The following is a 25,369-nucleotide window of genomic DNA, read 5'->3' on the forward strand; positions in this document are numbered from 1 at the left end:
TACTGGAGTTTAGAACCAGGTTTAACACATCCAGGGATTTTTTTTTTTTAAGGGTGTGCATTTGTAACCCTTTTAGTGCCAAATGAATTCGACAAATACAGATGTGTCCACATACATCTTGGTTTTGCTGCGCCATGTATGGCACAATTTGGCACACCTTGGACTCTGCAAAAGTCAAGCTTTGTGATTTTTCTATTTATGTTATTACCTTGTTAAAATAGTTTTCTTCGAGTCCATAGGAGGCACAAGGACACTGGATATAACTTGGAGAGATTAGAGAGTCTGGGCACCAAATTGACAAAAGTATCCGGGCACCTGTCCATTACAAAAACAGGGACAGTAATAACATTGTATTCAAATACATATTCTTTAGTATGGAGTTGGTACTCTTTGTGCGGCTATGAGCTTCCATTCTTCTTGGAAGGCTTTCCACAAGATTTTAGAGCGTTCCTGTGAGAATTTGTACACATTCATTCTGCAGAGCATTTATGAGGTCAGACAGTGATGTATACAAGAAGGCTGGCTACAGTTCATCCTAAAGGGATGCATATGAAGATGGATTGAAACCCAGGAAAAAGCCAGGAACAAGCAAATTCCTGAACTGCAAGGCCAAATTTCATCTTCCAAAACACACTGAACTCTGGAATTCAGTCAAGCACCCAAGTGCAACTTCACTTGTGACAATTGATTCTCCAACCATGTGACTGCAGAAGCTCCGGCAAATTAAGCCAGAAGCTAAAGGTCACCTGGAAAGGGAAGGATTCTGACCCCCTGCAAAGAAGGTGGGCTATCACTACTTGGATGAAGATCCAAAAGACCATCCAAACAGCAAAAGCTAAAACACCAAATAAGGTGCATAGGTCCCTTCAAGGACACACCTTGGAAACAGAACGATAACTCTCCTATGGCCACTCCCCAAGCACAAAAAGGAAAGAAAGCAGTCTTAGACGCCGCCAAAGTGAAAATATCTGTCCAACTGCTGGTCAAAAAGGATATCCCCAGAATTAGAAAGCTCTGCTAAGGCCTGATAGATATAGATAGAGAGCTATCACACCGTTTATAGATCTATAAATCAAGGCACAGCTCTGCTAGGTTGTTCCGAAAGTGAACTGTAACCGGTCTGCTGAGAGCAATGTATATGGGACATGAGCCCATGCTTCCATCTGCAGCATGACTTAAGACAGCCATGTGTTCAAAATGGCTGCCCTGCATTCTTTTGGGAGGAGTGAGAGGAAGTGTTAACTGAATTACAAATAGGGAAAGTCAGTCCCCCCTGTTGTGGATACCAGGGCACTGTCCAACCGATGAAGTCAGCAGTACCCTGCTACAAAACGGCTATGGTGGTCTAGTGGAGAGAATGGGGCTCCCCAGATCTGCAACAGCCAGTACCGCTGGTGGTCTCCACATCAGCAGTGATCATTTTATTTATATAGCGCTCCTTCTCCAATAGGATTTTTGGCGCTTAACAGAATGAATGTAATGCAGTACACAAAAGCTTTTCAAAAAAATACTTAAGAAAATGCTTGAGTAAACAGGAAAGTATTGAGTCTGTTTTTCAAGTATTCTAGAGTGGGGGCCTCTCATACTGTGTGGGGAAGCAAGTTCCATAAAGTCAGAGCTGCAAGGCTAAAAGCTCGACCCCCAGATGAATTAAGGGACATCCTAGGTACTGCCAAGAGTCCTTAATCTACAGATCGCAGTTATCGGGTGGGAAAGTATGGAATCAGAAGCTGCTTCCGGTAACTTGGGCCTGGGTCATGTAGGGCTTTGAAACTCAGTAAGTTGAAACTTGAAAATGATTCGCCATTTTATGGGCAGCCAGTGAAGGGAGTAGAGAATGGGATTTATGTGGCTAGAACGGGGCAGGTTGGGTTAACAGCCTGGCAGCTGTGCTTTATACCAGCTGTAATCTTTTGCTGGGAGACCAAGGTAGAGTGCATTGCTGTAATTCAAACGAAATGATACAAATGCATGTATGACTTTTGGCAGATCTTCAGAAAGGATTAAATGTTTGATTCTGGCTATGTTTCTCAAATGAAAGAATGAGAATTTGATTGTGGCTGATATCTGATGTTTAAGCGTCAAGCCACCATCCAGTACCAGGCCAAGATTCCACACATGATCAGAGTTTTGTACTTCTGTACCCCCAAGTGTCAGTCCAGTCCTTTGATGTTGAGGTGCAATCATAAGGACCTCTGTTTTATCAGGATTCAGTCGCAGCCAACTTACACTCATTTATTCCTGTAGTTTAGCTAGACCACTATTTTGGGTTGTTATTCGGTTTTCAGTGCACGGAGCAAAGGGCAATTGTATTATCTGCATAGCAGTGGTAGACCAGGCCATGGCACCTAATTATTTATCCCAGTGGCAGTATGTACACTGCAAAAAGCATGGGGGATAATCAAGAACCTTATTGGACACCGCATGGCAGTGGCACGTATGAAGAGGAGTATACTCCAGATGACACACACTGACCTGCCAGCGTGAAATGATTTGAACCAGCTTAGTGTGCCATCCAGTCCACAGAAATTTTTCAGGCACTCAATTAGAAGCCCATGGTCCACAGTATCAAATGCTGCAGAGAGATCCAGAAGGATTAAGATTGAACAGTCCCCTCTGTCTCTTGCCATCAGAAGATCGTTTAGCATATATTCCAGGGCTGTTTCAGTGTCTTCTCATGAATCCTGATTGGAATGGATCATACATATGAGTTATCAGGTGGGTTTCCAGTTGATTTGCAACCACTTTTTAAATTACTTTTCCTAGAAAAAGAAGGTTTGATACCGGGTAAGCAGGGAGCCACTCTTATATCCCCATGCATACCGCTACGGGCTTCAATTATTTGGAGCAATGTGTGCAGGGTGTCCCGGACATGGAGCATGGGTCTGCTAGGAGAAATTCTTTAACTATTTGGTGCCCAGACTCTAAAGTCAATACCCAGAGTCCCTGTGTATGCAGAAGAAAATGTAAATGCTAAAAGTTACAGCATAAAACAAAACACATTTTAAAAGTCATGAGTACATTGAGAAAATGGTTTGTACTCTTCAGAATTCTAGCACACCCTGCATCTTCCAAAACCTTTGCAGTTCCTCTACCTTGCCTGGGGTGCATCTAGCACAGTTCAGAACTGCTAATCAGTGCTGAAATACAAACCGCACTGTGCTAGAAGTACAACCGCACTGTGCTAGAAGTACAACAGCAGAGAGCAACACACCAGGCAGAGAAAAGGAACTACACAGGTTTTGGAAGATGAAGGGTGCTAGAAAAAAACATTAGAACACTTTTTGATTCAATATCCCCAGATTAAATAAAATCATATATTGCTAGATACAACACAGCACAGATAGTATACACTTGAAATCTTAAAATGTTTGTACAGCAGCTACAGTATGTAAAATATGAAGCTTAAACTATTTACAGCCAATGGCATGTATGTTGCTGTGCAGTACATAAGTTCACATACCTTTGCAGCTGCAAATTTATTTGGGTATGTTGCATAAGCCACATGTTTCTGAAACAAAAACATTATAGTTTATAAATTATATTTTATTTTTTATTACACATACATACATATAACACACATTTTTTTTACTACTACCAACACTCTTATTTTCCTTATTTACCAAACTCAGAGCCTAGCAAGCTCTTATACCTGCAGCAGGCGGGTGACAAATACACATCTTCCAGTGATATGCCTTACATGTTTTGAACAGCGCCAGGTTTTCTCAGGTGTGTGGTCAGAACTCAGGTGTCTTTTCCAGATTTTGTTCTTATATCCTCTAGTTGGTATGGGACTAAATGCACCCTTATAAATGTATCCACCATATCCATCACATAAGTCTCTCACCACGCCCCTCAGCCCATGTAATTTTACCGACCACTGCCCTCAGCCTCTGTAGTAGTTATTAACCCCCCAACTCTGCCCGTGTCTACCCAACCAGCTCTGACCTCAGACTCTGTATATGTCGCCCACTACTGTATCCCATTAATCAGCCTCTGCACGTTCCACCTCGCTCTCACCAAGTTCCCGCGGGTTCTGCCGGAACATATGCGAACGCTCTCAGCTCCGCTCTTCTCCAGCAGAATTCTCTGGTCCTCCGAGCTCAAATCTGTCGGAAGATGCCGGATCAGCAGTGTTTTCCTCTCCATAGTCTCCATTTCTTCATCTCTCCACTCCACAACAAGCACAAAACTTCCGTGCAGGCCACGTGATTTCCGCCTGATAATCTGCGAGATGTGGTGTGTAGCGGCCATCTTGTGTTTACTTTACTGTTGAGCTACTGCCAAGCGCCAACCATTGCCGTCTTAACGTTACAAGTGACCCGACATCGCCACCTTGCGATTGCTTTATGGGATGCAGCAAAGAATAATAAAAAAAAAAAAAAAACGCACTGGCTTACAAGTGATGCTGTTTATTTAGTATGAGAATGTAATGTCTGTATAAAAGTGCAAATGAGACTCGACCAGTGTATACACTACAGAAGGAGTGACAACTGGAGGAAAGCTATAAAGATAGCAATAACAACTATAGCTATATATTGTAGCTATGGCAAATAAAAAGGTTCAACGAGAAATGCCTGAAATGAGGCCAAAATCTTTGCAACCATACGCATACCTGCAAATTAATTTGCAAAAGTAGCTCAACATCCAATGAATTTTTTTCACTGTGTGCAGTTTGTGCGTAGTCATGCACTTACTCGGCGGCTGCGATAGAATCAGGCTGATCGTAGCCAGAGCTGGCATCACGCACCTTCCCTTCAAACGTCTGGGCACACCCAGACAACCACCCTTAACCCCTTCACGACATTTGACGTATATATACGTCATGGCCGGGAAGTACTTCCCGACCGTTGACGTATATATACGTCATGGCTTAAAACTGTCACTGCGTCTAGAGACGCAGTGACAGAGGGACGATGTCTGCTGTCCCTGACAGCAGACATGTCCGTGCATGCCCAGGGGGGGCGGCGATGCCGCCCCCCCGTCGGCGATCGCTGTGATTGGCTGTTCATTGTGAACAGCCATTCACAGCGTTTTCTGTGTCACCGGCGAATAACGTTCGCCGGTGACACGGGATCGGAGGTGATTGGTGCTGTAAAGTACAGCACCAATCACCGCGGGGTGTAAGGGTGACACTGGTGTCACCCCACCTCACCCCTCCCGCCCCCAAAGGCCGTGATTGGTCCGTCGGACCGACGGACCAATCACAGCCATGGAGGGGGGTTTAAACTAACGGTGACTGCACTGCAGACGCCATTCCGGTCTGGAATAGCGTGCAGTGCGGTCACCGTGCCCAGCTGCCGCCTATACTGACCAGAACCCATCCAAAATACTTACCTGATCATTGATATTGCTTATGCTTGTGACATCTTGTGACATCCTGTGACATCTTGTGCTGCTGCGATTTATTAGATAGAGAGAGAGTTAGAGAGAGAGAGATAGAGAGAGATAGAGAGAGATAGAGAGGCCTAGTGCTATATTTTGTGCTGCTGCAGTGTGATAGAGCTATAGATAGAGAGATAGAGAGAGATAGAGAGAGATAGAGAGATAGAGAGAGAGATAGTGACAGATTGTGCTATATATTTTTTATATAACTGAAAGAGATAGAGAGAGATAGAGAGAGATAGAGAGGCCTAGTGCTATATTTTGTGCTGCTGCAGTGTGATAGAGCTATAGATAGATAGAGAGAGATAGAGAGAGATAGAGAGAGAGAGATAGAGAGATAGTGACAGATTGTGCTATATATTTTTTATATAACTGACTGCTGCCCCCCCTTTTGTGCTGATCAGTATAAATTAACTGATCAGCAACTTTTTGGGGGCGCAGGTTTTTTTTTATATATAGATATACCTGTCAGTGCTGCAGTGTCATAGAGTGATAGATAGTGAGAGATAGAGAGATATAGTGACAGAGAGTGATAGAGAGTGCTAAATTTTGTGTCTGCTGCCCCCGCCTTTTGTGCTGATCACTATATCTGAGGTGATCAGCAACCTTTTGGGGGTACAGAGGTTTTTTTTTTTATATATACCTGTCAGTACCACCAAAGGTTGTGCACCTGCTGCCCCTCACTGGTAATCAGTGTCGCATCACTGATCACCTTTTTTTATATTTTGTGAGTGCTGTGGGGTCTTTTTTACATTTTTTTTTTTACACACACTGTGATTTTGTGTGTGTCCTGTGGCCACTGTGCGCTGATCAGTGACGTACATCACTGATCAGCTTTTTCGGCACAGGGTTGATCTATTTTTTTTTTTTTTGGATCAAATTCCTGTTGCCTTTGAGCGCTGTTCAGTGACGGACGTTACTGACCAACATCTGTGCTCAATTTTTGGCGCAGGACCTTTTTTTTTTTTAACCCCTTCCATTTTTTTTTTTTTTAACCCCTTCCATTTTTTTTTTTTTTAACCCCTTCCATTTTTTTTTTTAACCCCTTCCATTTTTTTTTTTTTTTAACCCTTCAATTTTTTTTTTTTTGTATTTTTTTTTTTCTGCACTACATACACACTACACACTACATACCCCCCGGGTTGAAATAAAGTTTGTACCCCCCCCTACACTATACACGTGTTGAAACATTTCACTACCAGTAACACAAAAATATAAATGGCATCCCAAATGTCATCCCAAATGTCGTCCCAGTCATCCAGGAGAATGTATTCGGTGGAGGAGGCATATGCCATGCTTGCCTCTGACTCTGACACAGCCAGTGAGGCAAGCGGGGAATTTGAAGGATTTGTCTTAAGCTCCTCTTCCTCCTCTGATGATGAGGGACCCCCTCAAAGACGCCCCCGTAGAGCAGCTGAGACCCCCCCCCCAATAATTGATCTCGTATGGACCCCACCACCAGACAATTTTGAGCCCCAGGTTCCTGAGTTTTTGGCCATCCCAGGAATCCAATTTGATTCAACAGGTCTCAGAGAAATTGACTTTTTCAAATTATTTTTCTCTGATGATTTTATAAATTTAATGGTGGACCAAACTAATTTATATGCCCAGCAGTTTATTGCTCAAAACCCCACGTCATCATTTGCTAGGTGGACCCCTGTAGATGCAGTAGAGATGATGACGTTTTGGGGTCTGGTGTTACATATGGGCATAGTAAAAAAGCCACAAATTAGGCAATATTGGAGTACAGATGTTCTGTACAGCACCCCACTTTACCGTATGGCCATGACCCGGACTCGTTTTGAGGCAATCCATAAATTTATACATTACACCGATAATGCACAGTGCCCACCCAGAGATGATCCCACCTTTGACAGGCTATTCAAAGTCAGGCCGGTCATTGATCATTTCAGTGCCAAATTTGCAGAGCTATACATCCCTGATAAATGTATTAGTATCGACGAGTCCCTTATACATTTTAAAGGAAGGGTTAAATTCCGCCAGTACCTTCCCAGTAAGAGGGCAAGGTATGGCATAAAAATGTATAAGCTGTGTGAAAGCACCACAGGGTACACCCACAAGTTTAGGGTATATGAAGGGAAGGATTCAAGAATTGAACCACCAGAATGCCCCCCCTCCCTCGTAGGTGTTAGTGGAAAAATTGTCTGGGATTTAATGCACCCCTTCCTGGATAAGGGTTATCACCTCTATGTGGATAACTTTTACACCAGCATCCCCCTGTTTAAGGCCCTTGGTTCAAGAGGTACAGCAGCTTGCGGTACTGTGCGCAAGAACCAAAGAGGCCTCCCCAAAACGCACATTGCCCAAGTACTAAGAAGGGGTGAAAGCAGGGGAATATGCACCGAAAATATGTTGTTGGTCAAATATAAGGACAAGAGGGATGTCCTTATACTGACAACAATTCATGGAGACAGTACCACCTCCATCCCTGTACGAGGTACCAGTACCCACACCTCAAAACCAAATTGTATCCTAGATTACAATAAGTACATGGGCGGAGTGGATCTTTCAGATCAGGTACTGAAGCCGTACAGTGCCCTGCGGAAAACAAATATCTGGTACAAGAAGCTGGCCGTGTATATCATCCAGATGGCACTGTATAACGCTTACGTGCTATTCCGTTCTACCGGCCAGAGGGGGACATTTATGCACTTTCAAGAGGAAGTCATAAAGGGCCTAGTATTTGGGAACCAGCAGGCAGAGCGTCCCAGTACTTCTAGTACTGGCCCCCGTATTGTACCAGGGCAGCATTTTCCCAACGAAATCCCCTCCACTGCAAGAAAGGGCAGGACACAAAAAAGGTGCAAAGTTTGCTATAAAAAGGGAATAAGAAAGGAAACTATTTTCCACTGTGAAACTTGCCCCGACAAACCCGGCCTATGTATGAAGGAGTGTTTCAAAATATACCACACATCTATGGATTATTAGGTTCATCATTTCACCGTGCTTCGGGGGTCTTGCTAATGCCATATAGCACCCACCATTCATTCCACCAGAATCTGAGCTGCAAAATCCAAAAATCACTCCTTCCCTTCTGAGTCCTGCCATGCACCCAACTGGTATTTTTTGGTCACATGTGAGGCATTGCCGTACTCGGGAGAAATTGGGGCACAGACTTTGGGGTGCTTTGTCTCCTTCATTCCTTGTGAAAATGAAAAATTTTGAGCCAGAACTGCATTTTTGTGTAAAAAAAATGTAATTTTTCATTTTCACAGCCCAGTTGTACCACAATTGGTGAAACCCCTGGGGGTTTGAAATGTACACTATACCCCTAGATGAATTCCCTGAGGGGTGTACTTTGCAAAATGGGGTGACTTGTGGGGGGGTTCCACTGTATTGGTAATGCAACATAGCACCCACCATTCATTCCACCAAAATCTGTGCTCCAAAATCCAAAAATCACTCCTTCCCTTCTGAGTCCTGCCATGCGCCCAACTGGTATTTTTTGGTCACATGTGAGGCATTGCCGTACTCGGGAGAAATTGGGGCACAGACTTTGGGGTGCTTTGTCTCCTTCATTCCTTGTGAAAATGAAAAATTTTGAGCCAGAACTGCATTTTTGTGTAAAAAAATGTAATTTTTCATTTTCACTGCCCACTTGTATCAAAATTGGTGAAACCCCTGGGGGTTTGAAATGTACACTATACCCCTAGATGAATTCCCTGAGGGGTGTACTTTGCAAAATGGGGTGACTTGTGGGGGGGTTCCACTGTATTGGTGCTTGGGGGGTCTTGCTAATGCGACATAGCACCCACCAAAATTCCACCAGAATCTGAGCTGCAAAATCCAAAAATCACTCCTTCCCTTCTGAGTCCTGCCATGCGCCCAACTGGTATTTTTTGGTCACATGTGAGGCATTGCCATACTCGGGAGAAATTGGGGCACAGACTTTGGGGTGCTTTGTCTCCTTCATTCCTTGTGAAAATGAAAAATTTTGAGCCAGAACTGCATTTTTGTGTAAAAAAATGTAATTTTTCATTTTCACAGCCCAGTTGTACCAAAATTGGTGAAACCCCTGGGGGTTTGAAATGTACACTATACCCCTAGATGAATTCCCTGAGGGGTGTACTTTGCAAAATGGGGTGACTTGTGGGGGGGTTCCACTGTATTGGTGCTTGGGGGGTCTTGCTAATGCGACATAGCACCCACCAAAATTCCACCAGAATCTGAGCTGCAAAATCCAAAAATCACTCCTTCCCTTCTGAGTCCTGCCATGCGCCCAACTGGTATTTTTTGGTCACATGTGAGGCATTGCCATACTCGGGAGAAATTGGGGCACAGACTTTGGGGTGCTTTGTCTCCTTCATTCCTTGTGAAAATGAAAAATCTTGAGCCAGAAGTGCATGTTTGTGTAAAAAAATGTAATTTTTCATTTTCACAGCCCAGTTGTACCAAAATTGGTGAAACCCCTGGGGGTTTGAAATGTACACTATACCCCTAGATGAATTCCCTGAGGGGTGTACTTTGCTAAATGGGGTGACTTGTGGGGGGGTTCCACTGTATTGGTGCAACATAGCACCCACCATTCATTCCACCAAAATCTGTGCTGCAAAATCCAAAAAACACTCCTTCCCTTCTGAGTCCTGCCATGCACCCAACTGGTATTTTTTGGTCACATTTGAGGCATTGCCGTACTCGGGAGAAATTGGGGCACAGATTTTGGGGTGCTTTTTCTCCTTCATACCTTGTGAAAATGAAAAATTTTGAGCCAGAACTGCATGTTTGTGTAAAAAAATGTAATTTTCCATTTTCACATCCCAGTTGTACCAAAATTGGTGAAACCCCTGGGGGTTTGAAATGTACACTATACCCCTAGATGAATTCCCTGAGGGGTGTAGATTGCAAAATGGGGTGACTTGTGGGGGAGGTTCCTAACTTTTAGCACTTATGGTGCCTAGAAACCTACATGGTGCCTAAAAAAAAATCTCATAAAAAGGAGGCTCCAAAATCAAGTAGGTGCTCCTTCTATTATGAAGCCTGTGGTTTGGTCAACGTGCACACTAGGGCCACATATAGGATATTTTTGAAAACAAAAGAATTGGGGGAATCAATTTTTAGTCACATTTCTCTAGTAAAATCTAATGTATTCGTTAGAAAAATGTATTAAAATTGAAACTCTGCAAAAAAAAAGAAATTTTGAAATTTCACCTACACTTTGTTTTAATTCCTGTGAAACACCTAAAGGGTTAACAAACTTCCAAAATGCTGTTTTGAATACTGTGAGGGGTGCAGTTTTTGAAATGGCATCATTTATGGGGGTGTCTCACATAAAAGTCCCTCAAAGTCACATCAGAACTGAACTGATCCCTAAAAAAATCAGTGTTTGAAATTTTCTTGAAAATTTGAGAATTTGCTATTCATATTGTAAGCCTCCTAGTGTCCAAAAAAATTAAAAGGAAGTTGAAATAATGATGGAAACATAAAGTAGACATATGGTCTATGTTAGTTATTAACTATTTTGAGTGGTATGATTATTTGTCTCACAAGCAGAAAATTTAACATTTTGCAAATTGCTAAATTTTCCATTTTTTCACGATATTTTGGTATTTTTCACAAAAAAACACAGACTGTATCGACCCAAATTTACCACTAACTTGAAGTACAATGTGTCACGAGAAAACAATCTCAAAATCACTGGGATAAGTAAAAGCAAAAAAAAGTTATCCCCACTTAAGTGAGACATGTCAGATTTGAAAAAAAGGGCTCTGTCATGAAGGCACAAACTGGCTCTGTCATGAAGGGGTTAAACACTGGAATCAAGTCAATCCCATTGCAAATGGCCAACGATTGAAAAAAGTAGTCTTTCATCGCAGGATGACTTCATGCATGTGTACAACGGGCTGGATGTCTATCGATAACCTTCCAGCCTGCAAATTTGTAGCTGGCCGATCAAGGCTGAATCATGCCCTTAATACAGCTAACTAAAAATGTACCTATTTAAGGGTCACTGGGTTACCTTCTAATAAACCATATAGTAGTCAGGGTGGCTGTCTTAACAGCAATCTGCTACCAGGTCCGCAATCACCTCTGTTGTGTTCCGGGTGCTCGGGTACAGCATATCGCAGATTGGGTCAACAGAGGGAGGCACTGGGAAAGACCAAGTGGTCATGGTGCATGTTGGCACAGATGATGAGTTAGAGGCAGGTGGGGTGTCCTTAAAAATTATTTCAGGGATCAAGGCCGTAGACCAGAGATGGGGAACCTTTGGCCCTCCAGCTGTTGGTAAACTACACATCCCAGCATGCAAGGCTACAGTTTTACTATTTGGCCATGCTAAAACTATTGCAATGCTTGCTGGGATATGTAGATATGGCGATAGCCCATTGTAGCCTATGGCTACATATCGCACTGCCCGAGCGGCCCTGGGGGTCAGTGCATAACTGCGCATGCGCAGACCCCCCCCCCCCCCCCCGGCTTCCGGCTACAGGCATTGCACGGACGGGCTCTTTTCGGAGCCCTGTCCCTGCCAGGTCATACATTCGGCCGAAATGATCGCATTTTACAATGCTATCCTGGGCGGTAATATAATTTCGCCCAGATCGCATTGTAAATGTGAACAATGATAAATGGGGGCCATAGGCAGTAAATGTATAACTAAGGGAATGGTGTAGGCAAGGTTTTGGGTTTTTAGAGTACTGGCTGGACTCCTCTTACTGAATAGTAAGTGATTGGATGGTGGAGATGGGGGAAGGGGAGTAAAATTAGAAATAGCAAGAAGTCACCAATGCACACAGGATACAAAATACCTTCATGAGGCAAAAAGGGGGAAATAGACTAAAATGCTTACTGGCCAACACAAGAAGCATAGCAGACAAGATAGGTGAGTTTTAAACCTTGGCCTCAAGGGACCACTACAATATAATTGAGATAACAGAGACATTGTGTAAGGAGAAACATGACTGGGTTTTCAACATGGAAGGATACACCCCCTTCGGAAAATATAGGGTAAATAGTATGTAAGATCAAACCTTAAACCATGTTTACAGGAACTAGCCTCCGGCCAAATAGAGGATAATACTGAGCCAGTGTGGGCAGACATAATAGGAAATGGCAAAAAAAAAAAAAAAAAAAAAAATCAAACAAATTACTTATAAGGGGTATTTTACAAGCCATCTGACATTAAAAAAATAAAGAGAGGAAGCCAGGTACTATCCTTTTCAGAATTAGCTCAGTTATTTGTGTAAAACCCCCCACAGGCACTAGGTATGGCATACCTGCAGTCACTGGCTATGATTCATCACACTTACTTTCCTCCGGCTGGTCATGGGTAAGGCACAGGTACCAGGGGGTCCCCTGAATAATCAGGAGTTTAATTACGGTTGCATTGTGGGAGTGGACTACAGGTGTCAGTGCAGCGCAGAAAGAATTGGGCGCCAGGCCATCTCATAAAACAGCAATAAACAGTTTATTTAACATATAGCAGGGATGAAGCAGGGAAAACTTCTGAACACTCTCCTCCAGCACAAAGCATAATGGTTACATCAGGTCACTTATCATTCCACCTCCTCCAGCACATTAATCATATCGGTTACATCAGTTACATCAAGGCACCTCCTCCAGCACATCACTTAATTGCAGCTGCATAAATATGGCGAACAGCAGTTCATACCAGGGCATCCTGGGACCAGTAGTGCTACACATCACAGGTTACTGTCTCTATCATACGTAACAAGGACTCTTGTCAATGGGGGGCTACTCAGCATGCCGCGTGGCTTCGACCACTCACCCAGATACGTCCTCTCCTGAGACTCACACCTGGCACTCTTCTAGGGCACCTCTACAGGTGGGCATCACCCTCTCACTGGACTCTGTGTACTGCTGCTCTCACACTGCGATCTCTCTCTCTCTCTGGTGCCTTGCTGGGACTGGCAGCATTCCCCACATGTGCTGTGAGGGTCTGCATTCTCCTCATGTTGCTCTGCAGACAGAGCCGGCCTTAGGCATAGGCAAACTAGGCAATTGCCTAGGGCATTTGGAATGCTTAGGGTCACCAGCAGCTTCTGCTGATTAAAATGATATGCAGCATGCCTATATTCTGTGTGTGAGTGAGGCTGTATCTGCATATGAAATAGTGTATTCATGAAAATCACTGTAACATAGCATTCCGTATGCAGGTACAGACACAGGCGCACACAGAATATAGGCATGCCGCATATCATTTTAATCATTGGAAGCTCCTTGTGTGTGCTGGTCATAACAATGCAAATAAGACAAATTTTCAGCAAAAAGGCACCCAACGTTAGCAGAACTGGCCAGGAGCTGCATGGCCTATTGAGGCAAGATGTATGCGGAAACATCTGTATCCAAGCAGAGACAGAGGTCACAGTGTTAGCGGCTGTGCGAGTGCTGTCTGCGGGTGGCTTGGTTGTGCAAAAGTGTTCGGCATATGTGTAAGGGGCATTATGTGTGTCATGTATAAATGTATTAATAATGTTCGACATATGTGTAACAGGCATTATGTGTATAAGGGCAATAATAATGTGCAACATACAGTGTGTGTAAGGGGCATTATGTGTGTCATTATGTGTATGAAGGGCATTAATAAAGGTTGGCATAATGTGTAAGGGGCATTAGGTTTATAAGGACATTAATAATGTGTGTCATGTGTAAGGGGCATTACTGTGTGGTATTATCAGGGGTGCCGAGAGAAAGGGGTAGGGGGTACAAATTACCCTGGCCAAAGTCTGATGGAAGGGCCCAGTGTCTTAAGTGACAGCAGCAGCTGCAGCTCTTTTCCTCTACCCAGCACACACTGCATTGTGCTGTGTTACAGTGTGGCCATGGTGGTGCTTAAAATACAATATTTTCTCAGGATTTTTTTCTAAGGGTATAATTTGAATAATGTGATGATTAAAGGTAAAGTGGTACTACTGTGTGATGTAACGTGAATAAGGGACACCATTGCATGATATAATATGAATAAAGTTGCACTGCTTTGTGGCATAATTTGAATTGGGGGTAGTATTGGGTGGCCATGCCCCTTCCCAGCAAGAACACAGCCCTGTTTGGGCTGCGCATCAACTGTGTGCACTGTTTCTATCTAAAATATTGCAGGTAGGAGTACCAAAATTATGACTGCTATGATGAGGGTTGATGGTGCTGGGAAAGGGTAGCAGAGTCAGAGGCAGAACTAGTGGCGGTGCTAGGGGGCACCAGCCAAAATCTTGCCTAGGGCGTCATTTAGGCTAGGGCCGGCTCTGTCTGCAGAAAAGCACCCACATGTGCTGCTGCTCTCTACATAGAAGGGGTGCAACTCATGACTGCTGTTTCCAAAGCTGGGGACCATGGAAATGACAGTTAGCCATCCCATGGCCCCAGCAATCATCCATGCACCTTCTCCCATTCACTCCAAACTTGTACTGAATCTGCTACTTTCTAACTACACTTCCTGTCTTCCCCCTCTGCAGGAGGCTTGCATGTGATCACTGCCTGATCCCTAAACTTCTCCCAATCAGTGCACAAGAAATAGACCTAGCTATGCATGATAAAACTAAGTGGTATTAACTCTTGCAGTACCAGGGTATTACATTTGATTTAACAATGTCACATCTTTTTATGTATTATCAAGCGCGACACTTCTCGGCCCGCATCTGTGCCCAGGGCTTAAAGTGGTCCTGGAGAGGTGGTGGAACTCCGCTCCCCTAACACCGCCCCCTACCCCCATTAGGCAGAGCCGAGAACAGTGCTAGGGAATTGTGCCTTACCACCCATAAAGGGATAATGGTCCCACCATACATGGTAGCACAATCGTATGCACATTACACCGCATGTAGTGCCCTTGATTCATATTAAGTCACACAGTAATTCCCCTTATACACATAATGCCCACAGTTGTTCATCTTAACTTTACATTATGTACGCCGTGACAGAAGAAGAAGCCGATGGGACAGGTTTTTCTGTTGGAATTACTGTTCAGGGCTATGGTGGAGGTGGAACTCAGTTCCCCCTACCATTAGAGGTGGTGGAACTCAGTTCCACCCAGTTCCCCCTCACTTTAACCCCTGTCTGTGCCACTATTCCCAAAATTTCTTTCTCTGTAATCCGCTCACAGATAGATACTATAGACTCACTCTTGATATATATTTCCACTAAAGCATATCAATAAAAATTTATATATAATCTTTTAATAGACAAATTATTTGTCAAAAATGAACGGTGGGGTGGGCTGGCTGAGAAGTGGAACGCAGACATATCACATATTCTATGAAATCACTCAAATCTGCATATCTTCAAGAGGTGTATATTCGCACCATACACAGAGCCTATATTACACCGTACACAAATATATGGTACCCGAAGAAAAGGGCCACTGCTACAAATGTGGCATCACTTAAGCGGACTTTGCTCACTGCATGTGGTACTGTTTCAAGTTGAGAAGATTTTTGTGTAAAATTGTCGGATTTATTAACAAAATGCTTTCAGTTAGGTGGAAGATGGAGCCGTCAGCATGCATGGGACTCTCTTTGGCACATTGGCGTCTGGACTCTATTAATAAAAGTGATATCCCCATATTAATAACAACAATTACCATAGCATGGAAATGTATTCTGATTTATTGGACAAAGAAACTCTTGCAATTTCTTTTCTTTGAAAGAAAATACGCACGATTGGATCAAATGTCTGGGTTGCGGAAATTTTATTTGAAATGGTCACCATTCATAAACACATTACACGATAATACGAAAGCTCACATCATTTCCAGCTTAGATAACCCCTAGACCCTAGAACTCTAGAAAATTAGAATACCAGTACGGTATGGGTTTTTGCCTAATTTAATGGTAGGACCTGTATTGTATATCTGAATGCCTTCACGTTGATCCTTGCCAGTCACCTGAAAGCCTTACTCCAACCCCTTCAACCTCCCTCTCCTCACCTCTCCCCTTACCCACCGTTCCCACCCTATCCGTCTATGTGTATATGTGATTTATGTATAACTATAGAAATAGTTGTTACTGGTCCATATTTGTTCAATAAGAAGATGCTGTGAACTAATGGCTGGAAACCACTGTGCATTTAAATCTAGCATTGACAACTCCATGGGTATCATAATGTCCAATTTACTTTATACTAACTTAGGACATATATACTAATGTATTTTGTGCTAGGGCCTAGCCCAGTCATTTTGAAGACGTATGGTTTAAATTGTAATAGTGTGATTGATATATTTGTAACTTTTGAAAACTTTCAATAAAATTTTTTTTTTAAAAAGAGAGGAAGCTTTACTTCTAGAACAAATGGGGCAAGGGAAAGCCCCGTATTTCATGAGCGTCCCCATGAAAATGCTGACTGTTCCCATGCAAATGCGGGTGGGATGAAGTGTGTTGGGTGCGGGTGGCTGAATTCATATGATAACAGCCACCCACCCTGTCTTCTTCCCGCTGCCTACAAATATAAGTCAGTCTCCACTGACATATTTGTGAGGGCAGGAGAAAACATTCGATGGTCACTGACCATCGAATGTTTTCTCCTACTGCGGATACATACTGTTTTCATAACACATCCCCTCACATGGTTGCAAGGGAATACGGTGGGGTTACCGTGCAGCTCAGAATCAGGCCCTTCGTTTCAGACACCAAGGTAAATGAACAACTGGGAAGCAGTGATCACTACATGGTCTCACTGGCAATCCACTTTGGTAAAAAAACAAGGACCTTCTAAAATATTAATTTAGGAAAGTACATTTTTAACTGTTTATGGAATATATTAAAATATAGATTGGTATATCTTATTTGAGGGGGAAAATGTTGAGGAAATGTGGGAAACTTTCAAAAGTTACTGGACACACAAACACATTTATCCCAAAGCGGAATAAGGGTTAAATCACAAGGAAAACACCTTTATGGTTAAATAAAAAAAGCGAGAGAGGCGGTAAACAATAAGAAGTGTGAATTCAAGATAAACAAGGAAAATGGGACAAGGTGGAGTTCACTAATTAAAAGGATTTAAATAAGTTTGTAAAAGAATTATAAAAGTAGCCAAAAGGGAAAATGAAGACACATAGCCAAAGAAAGCAAAACAAATCCCAATAAATTCTCTAAATACATAAATAGCAATAAAAATTATAAAACAATATAGGCCCTTAACCAACGGAAACAAAATTAGCATTACTGAGGATAAATATAAGCTGTTTAATATAAACTATAAACCGTTAAATACATTTTTTGTCTCTGTATTTATATAGGATGCGGTCAATATGCAGGCGATGGGAATCCCGGCGGTAGAAATACTGACGCCGGAATCCTGACTGCTGCAATGCTGGCACTTTGTCCCTATATGGGTGTCCATGACACCCATAGAGGGAGAATAAAATAGTATGCCGAGTGTAGTGAGTCAGCGGTCCCACGCCCCCCCCCCAGTCGGCATTGTCGGGATTTCGGCATCGGGATTTTGACCGCCGGGATTCCGACCGCTGGTGTTTCATACCAGACCCATTTATAGTACTAGGGAGGAGCATTCTGTGGAAGCTAGATATGGGGTGAGATCAATAGAACCAAACATAGAATTCACTGAAGGGACTAGAGATTAGCGAAAGTCGTACCAATATTCAAAAAGGGAAAAATAGATGACTGAGCAAACAGGTAAGCTTAACATCAATCGTGAGGAAATTATTTGAGGGAATTCTAAGAGATAAAATCCAAGACTTTTCAGAGAGACATAGTATAATAAGTGGAAACCAGCATGGGTTTGTTAAAAATAGTTAGTGCGAAACAAACCTAAAAAGCTTTTATGAGGAAGTCAGCAAGAATTGACATTTTGGGAATGCATTAGACATAGTCTACCTGGATTTTGCAAAGGTCTGATTGATAAAATGGAGGAGGTGGGACTAGGGGTAAAAATCTGTAGCTGGGTAAGGAGCTGGTTGCAGTATAGAGAACAGAGAGAGGTGGTTAATGGAGAATTTTCCAGTTGGATACCAGTACCAAGTGGGGTACCATAGGGATCAGTGGTTGGGTCTCTTTTATTTAACTTATTCATTTATGATATAGAGGAGGGAATACTTATCCATCTTTGCGGATGACACAATAATGTGTTGGGTGATTAGTACGGTTAAGGATGTCTCAATAAAAGAGATGAGTGGGCAAAAAAATGAAAAATGATTCAATGTGGACAAATTGTAAGGTTATACATTTTGGGAGATTCGGAAAAGGCTCTAGGAGTTCAAATTTACAAAAAAACTGGGGTGCAGTGCTCAGTGTCAGGTAATAACAAATAATCTTGCAATTCTAGATGAGTGGGCAAAAAAATGGAAGATGAGGTTCAATGTAGATAAATGTAAGGTTATGCACCTTGGGAGACACAACCAGTGTGCAAGTTACAACCTTAGCGGAGAGTAACTGGGTAATTCCATACTTGAAAAGGATCTAGGAGTCCAAATAGACAGCAAACTGGGATGTAGTGCCCATTGTAATGTAGCTACAAAAAAGGCCAACAAAATTCTGGCATGTATTAAGAGGGGAATGGAAACTAGGGACTCAAGGGTAATTATGCCACTGTATAAAGCATTGGTGAGACCTCACCTCGAGTACGGAGTGCAGTTCTGGGCCCCACACTATAAAAAGGACATCATAGAATTAGAAAAAGTCCAAAGGCGAGCAACAAAGCTTATTAGGGGAATGGAGAATTTAAGCTACAGGGAGAGATTAAGTAAGTTTGGACTATTTACATTGGAAAAGAGACGTTTAAGGGGGGACATGCTCAACATGTACAAGTATATCAAGGGCCAATAAAAGGAACTGTCACACACCCTTTTTTCTACTAGAAAGGAATCTTGGACACGAGGGCATGAGTATAGATTAGAAGAAAACAAATTTCATTCAGCTAGTAGAAAGAATTTCTTTACGGTCAGAACAGTCAAACTCTGGAACTCTCTTCCCAGAGAGGTGGTAACGGCTGGCTCATTAAATGCGTTCAAGGCAAAGTTGGACAAACATTTACTGGAGAAAAACATTCATGGGTACAAATAAGAAATATAATCTGTCTGTAAAATATCAGAACCTACCAAATAAGCAATGGATATCTATACCAGGTTGAACTAGATGGACGCAAGTCTTTTTTCAGCCTTACCTACTATGAGACATGCTTAACATGTACACATATATTAAGGGCCAATACAAAGATCTATCAGGCAGCCTATTTACACCAAAATCGGATACTAGGACATGAGAGCATGCACTTACACTGGAGGAGAGAAGGTTTAGTTCACTTAGAAGGCAGGGCTTTTTTTTACGATCAGGACAGTAAAATAATGGAACTGTCTGCCAGATACAATAACTACATTTAACTTAAGGTTAGACAAGTATTTATTGGATTAAAACAGGGATATAACTGGTAACATTTCAAGAAAGGGAAAGGACTGTTTAAAGGGAACGCACTAATTATTGGTTTAAAATTTAACTTTAATTAGTATTCTTTTAATATTCCCTGTATTCGGATATGGGGATCAACATAAACAGTGAAAAATAGAGGTAAGATCACGGACAAATGACAAACGTGTACACATAACATGTGCTCAAAAGAAAGAAATGACTGTGTCAAAATTACACAGGTAGTAGATAACTAGTACACAAATTTTTGGGGACAGCAAACCCACACAATGGAGTTTTAAGAAGTCCCCGGGTAAATAAGTAGAAATTAAGATTTAACTTTTAATTTGTAAGTTTAAAATTTTAAAGTTACAAATTAAAAGTTAAATCTTAATTTCTACTTATTTACCCAGGGACTTCTTAAAAATCCATTGTGTGGGTTTGCTTTCCCCAAAAATTTGTGTACTAGTTATCTACTACCAGTATTTGCATAGTTACTGCCATTGTATAGCAAATACTAACACATTATCCACTCATCTACTAGGGGACCATTAAAACTAAAGCCTGTGTTTTTTTTCCCCCTAACCTCGTGTACTAGTTACTTGCTACCAGTATTTGCATAGTTATTGTCGTTATAATTTGGATTTCTAGTATAGGAGCCTCTCACACAGAGAGGCCCCAATACTTGAAAATACGCCTTAAGATTGGCAAACTTGACTGTGGGTGCCTAACCACATATTCCTACTATACCTTAACATAATAATTTTGATAACTATAGATTACTATACGTAATCTTCAGATAAAGAGTGCCCCCAAAAAAGAGAGAGTCTTTTTTCTTCCCTTTGCTAACTATAATTACTCTCCTGGGTGCACCTCCACTTCCAAAATGTACAGAGGGAGCATGCCCTCTCTTGAATGATTTAGCCATTGTGGATTACATATACACCATCGTTGTTACCGTCTTTCTGATACCAACCTGTGCACTGGTCGACACCCCATTCCCCCTTTCCCTACAACAGTGAAAATTACACAGGTGTCTATCTGAAAAAGGTCTGTGAATTATAGCTTATTATGTTGACACAAAAACACACAAAATAAAGAGAGCGCACTGTGTTGATCTTTTGTTATTAGATTTTTTACTTAATTATTTTTAATATAATAGGTACACCTTAAAATACACAATTATGCATACATGCATATACACAATAAAAAATTATACACTTTAAAATATATAATGCATTCCGACTAGCACCAAAAATGGCCCAAGTTCATGATCAATTGCCAACTTGATATAGATTTCCCAAATGGATATAATGAATGTCACTTCCAAATGAAGTTATTATGATGTATCCAATTCAATTTAGGAAACAAGGTTTGTATGGGGTTATATTACCGGCTGATGATGACGGTAGCAGCAGTCCAGTAGCTGCGTGTCCGCTTCCCCCGGTGTTGCTCCGATGGACTGGGAGCCGGTACCGGGAGCAGACACTCCTGAAGCAGGTGAGAACTGGTCTGCTGACAACCAGCGTGGCCCCGATGTTGTGGGAGCCGACGCTGGGAGCTGACACAGTTATAGATGTTATACCTCTCCTGGAGTAAGCAGCTGATGGCGGGTGACGCTTGGTCCACTCATTGCCAGCGTAGCCCCGAGTTGGAAGGGGCCGGCGCTGGGAGTTGACACAGGTGTAGACGCCCTGGTTTCTGCGATGGAAATTGCACCTGTGATGGTGCTGGGACACCGCCAAGATCAAGTCGGGTAAACGGTAGTATGGTTCAATTCAGTCGGCTGGATGCTGGGCAACAATACGTTGGTAGCCTTGGCTATCTCTGATGGTGGTAGTCGGAAGGATTTAAATGCAGATAAAGTCTTGACGCGTTTCTCCGTCCATAAATTCTGACGGTTTCCTCAGACACAATGGATACACAAAAGAAATGGAATTCAGCGCAAAGATACATTTAGAAGGATACTTAGGGGGAATGGGCAATGGTCCAATAATACAATATAAAACACTTCCCACTAATAATGGGTGTCTGCACGAGACCAGAGACAGACGGAGGTGGACCGTCTGTATGGAGGAAGTAGTTATTTAAAAAGGTATTTGGAACTCGGCGATCTGTGTTTCAAGTTAAAGTGAAAAAGACCATAACATTTTTTTTTTTTTTTTTTAAAGGGGGGAATTTTAATATTTATAAAGTAAAGGGTGTCACAGTCAACAGTAAAAATCAGATGATACTATAGAATAAAAAATATGTATAACTGGGATGTACACAATGAGAAAAGGTTACTAGCACTAGGTATTACTACTATATGTGAATAAAAATGAGATGATAAATAAGAGAGAAGTATATCACACAAAAATAGGATTATAAAATAAAATTAAAAGCTTTTAACCTTGTCTCCACACTTAGCTAAGCAATTTTATTTTATACTACTTTATAAATATAAAAATTCCCCCCTTTTAAAAAAAAAATATTTTATGGTCTTTTTCACTTTAACTTGAAACACAGATCGCCGAGTGCCAAATACCTTCTTAAATGTTGACACAATGGCCCTTATTCACATTGGCGCGTACGCATGCGAATTTGCACGTTTCACCCTGCAACCCCCATTGCGCATGTGCAGCAAGCGCACTGCGCATGTGCAATGTCATTAAAAAATACTCGCAAGCAAACTTTCGCGGAGATTTCTCGAACGAGTGCATCGGTAGTAGGCGTGCAGTGGGCGTTAGCATGGGCGCGACCATTAAAATGAGCAAAAGTGGGCGTACACATGGGCGTACACATGAGCATTCACTATGAGTGGTGGGAGTGCTTTCGCATGAGTGCAAGAGGGATTGTTCCCCTCCAACGCAAAACTTTTCGCCAGCTCAAAGCAGGTTTTTCGTTTCGCACACCTTGCTCCTTGTAATGTGCTCATTCGTACGGAGCAAACACACGCACGAAATGGCTAAATCAATGGCTAAATCAATGGCACCTGCACACTATTGACACCAATACAGGGTTGATTTCATGAGACAATTACCTTAGCACAACTTCTGATTGCATACCACCAGCAATCAAGTGTTAGCAGATACAAACTTCTTCTGTTGCTAAAGTTATTTTGACCAAACCAATGCGCTAAAACCAAACAAATCCCACCCTTATAAATTGATGTGTGCGTGGATGTTTGCTGCGTGCATACTAGTATTTGGTTTGCTAACATTTGGGGAGTAGAGCATGTTCGTTAGCAGCTTGAGGTGAGTGTGCGTGCGCAAATGTGTGGGCGCGTGCGACCAGTTACACGTACGCACAGCGATAGACCACCCCCTTCTTTGTATGGTTGCGTGCGAATGATTTCGCAAGCACTGTAGGCGTGCCTTCGCCCGATGCGTGCGTGTGTTTTTTTCCGTAAGAGTGCTTGCGAATGTGCATGCGAGCGCATGAACCTGAATGAGGGCCAATATTTGATCTAATTGGATGATATTGGTGAATAAATTGAATGCTATACACCATCCACTTATGTGAGTATAATCTCCCATCTGTTCAGATACAAATTAACCCATTCTATGGAATGCCCTTCCACGCACAATAAGACTCTCTTCTAGCCTCCAAACTTTCAAGCGTTCCCTAAAAACTCACCTTTTCAGGCAAGCCTATCAAATTTAGGTACCGCACACATAACACTCATGTAGCTTCCCTTTTGGACTTGCAACTTGGTGGGACTGATACACTACTACTGGTGCCTGTCCTTGTGTTTCCCTCCTACTGTATATCCCTATAGATTGTAAGCTTGCAGCTGGGCCCTTCTACCTCTATGTAGAAACAGGGTCACTGACTGCGCTTTGAGTGACGGTTTGGCACTGAGGTTGCTGCTGGGTGTCTAGGGTAAAACTACGAACTACCCAAGAAGTATATAATGGAAGAAGGAGGTGAGGGGACACTCCTGCGCACACATACCGTACAACAATATAATACACTAGACTTTCTAGGTGTGTAAATAAATATTTTATTGTTGAAAAAGAAATGACAGGTTTAACAATTCATGTACATGTAAGGATCTATGCAATAAATAATCATAAATAGTCAATTCATATAAATAAAAAATACCTAAGAAGAAAAAAGTATATAGCGATAAAATATACAGGGGTTTTCCTTTTTTTTAAAAAAGTTAATTGACTTTTTAAAAAAAAGGAAAACCCCTGTATATTTTATCGCTATATACTTTTTTCTTCTTAGATATTTTTTATGTATATGAATTGACTATCATTATTTATTGCACATATATTTATTTCCACTCATTTCTAGTCAAAATTGTTTTCATTTACTGTAGTTACATAGTTACATAGTAGGTAAGGCTGAAAAAAGACTTGCGTCCATCTAGTTCAACCTGGTATAGATATCCATTGCTGATTTGGTAGGTTCTGGTATTTTACAGACAAATTATATTTCTTATTTGTACCCATGGATGTTTTTCTCCAGTAAATGTTTGTCCAACTTTGCCTTGAACGCATTTAATGAGCCAGCCGTTACCACCTCTCTGGGAAGAGAGTTCCAGAGTTTGACTGTTCTGACCGTAAAGAAATTCTTTCTACTAGCTGAATGAAATCTTTTTTCTTCTAATCTATACTCATGCCCTCGCGTCCTAGATTCCTTTCTAGTAGAAAATAGGGTGTGTGACAGTTCCTTATATTGGCCCTTGATATACTTGTACATGTTGAGCATGTCCCCCCTTAAACGTCTCTTTTCTAATGTAAATAGTCCCAAATTGCTTAATCTCTCCCCGTAGCTTAAATTCTCCATTCCCCTAATAAGCTTTGTTGCTCGCCTTTGGACTTTTTCTAATTCTATGATGTCCTTTTTATAGTGTGGGGCCCAGAACTGTACTCCGTACTCTAGGTGAGGTCTCACCAATGCTTTATATAGTGGCATAATTACCCTTGAGTCTCTAGTTTCCATTCCCCTCTTAATACATGCCAGAATTTTGTTGGCCTTTTTTGTAGCTACATTACAATGGGCACTACATCCTAGATTGCTGTCTATTTGGACTCCTAGATCCTTTTCAAGTATGGAATTACTCAGTTTCTCTCCGCTAAGGTTGTAATTTGCACACTGGTTGTGTCTCCCAAGGTGCATAACCTTACATTTATCTACATTGAACCTCATCTTCCATTTTTTTGCCCACTCATCTAGAATTGCAAGATCATTTTGAAGCATGGTGACATCTTCTGGTGATTTGATGACTTTGCTAAGTTTTGTATCGTCCGCAAAGATGGATACATTGCTGAGTAACCCTATCCCAATATCGTTAATAAAAATGTTAAACAAAATGGGCCCCAAAACCGAACCCTGGGGCACTCCACTTAGTACCGGTATCATGTCTGATACGGTACCATTCACAACCACTCTTTGTTCTCTATTACATAGCCAATTCCCTACCCATCTGCAGATATTTTTAAGTTGGGCCAAAAGGTTATACTGAGGTAGCTGGATGACTGAGATAAGCGACAGCAGTGGGCATCACATACATGTGAACCTTACACTTCCAACCTGGCACATCTTGGAAGCAGAGCGGCACTGCAGGGGCAGACAGGGTGGCAGTTTAATAAATTACCCCAAAAAAGAGAAATGCTCCAAAGAGCAAAAAATACAAAGAGGTGCAAGATGAAATTGTCCTTGGGCCC

At 42.0% G+C, this 25,369-nt stretch overlaps 1 protein-coding gene across 4 annotated transcripts in view; it reads right to left on the reverse strand.

The window, feature by feature from the left end:
• RNPC3 (RNA binding region (RNP1, RRM) containing 3) overlaps positions 1 to 4,269 on the reverse strand; it is a 66,004-nt gene extending 61,735 nt beyond the window's left edge. For all 4 annotated transcript variants that reach the window (XM_083156916.1, XM_083156915.1, XM_083156917.1 and 1 more), the window contains exons 1-2: positions 4,021 to 4,269; positions 3,464 to 3,511 (exon numbers count right to left, since the gene is read on the reverse strand). In XM_083156916.1, the coding sequence (XP_083013042.1) occupies positions 3,464 to 3,511; positions 4,021 to 4,254 (282 nt within the window). In that variant the 5' untranslated portion in view covers positions 4,255 to 4,269. The remainder of the gene's footprint in view (positions 1 to 3,463; positions 3,512 to 4,020) is intronic.
• Between the last annotated feature and the right edge of the window lie 21,100 nt (positions 4,270 to 25,369).

This window comes from Crinia signifera, chromosome 8 (assembly GCF_055691185.1).
Source record: "Crinia signifera chromosome 8, ASM5569118v1, whole genome shotgun sequence".
Classification (NCBI taxonomy): domain Eukaryota; kingdom Metazoa; phylum Chordata; class Amphibia; order Anura; family Myobatrachidae; genus Crinia; species Crinia signifera.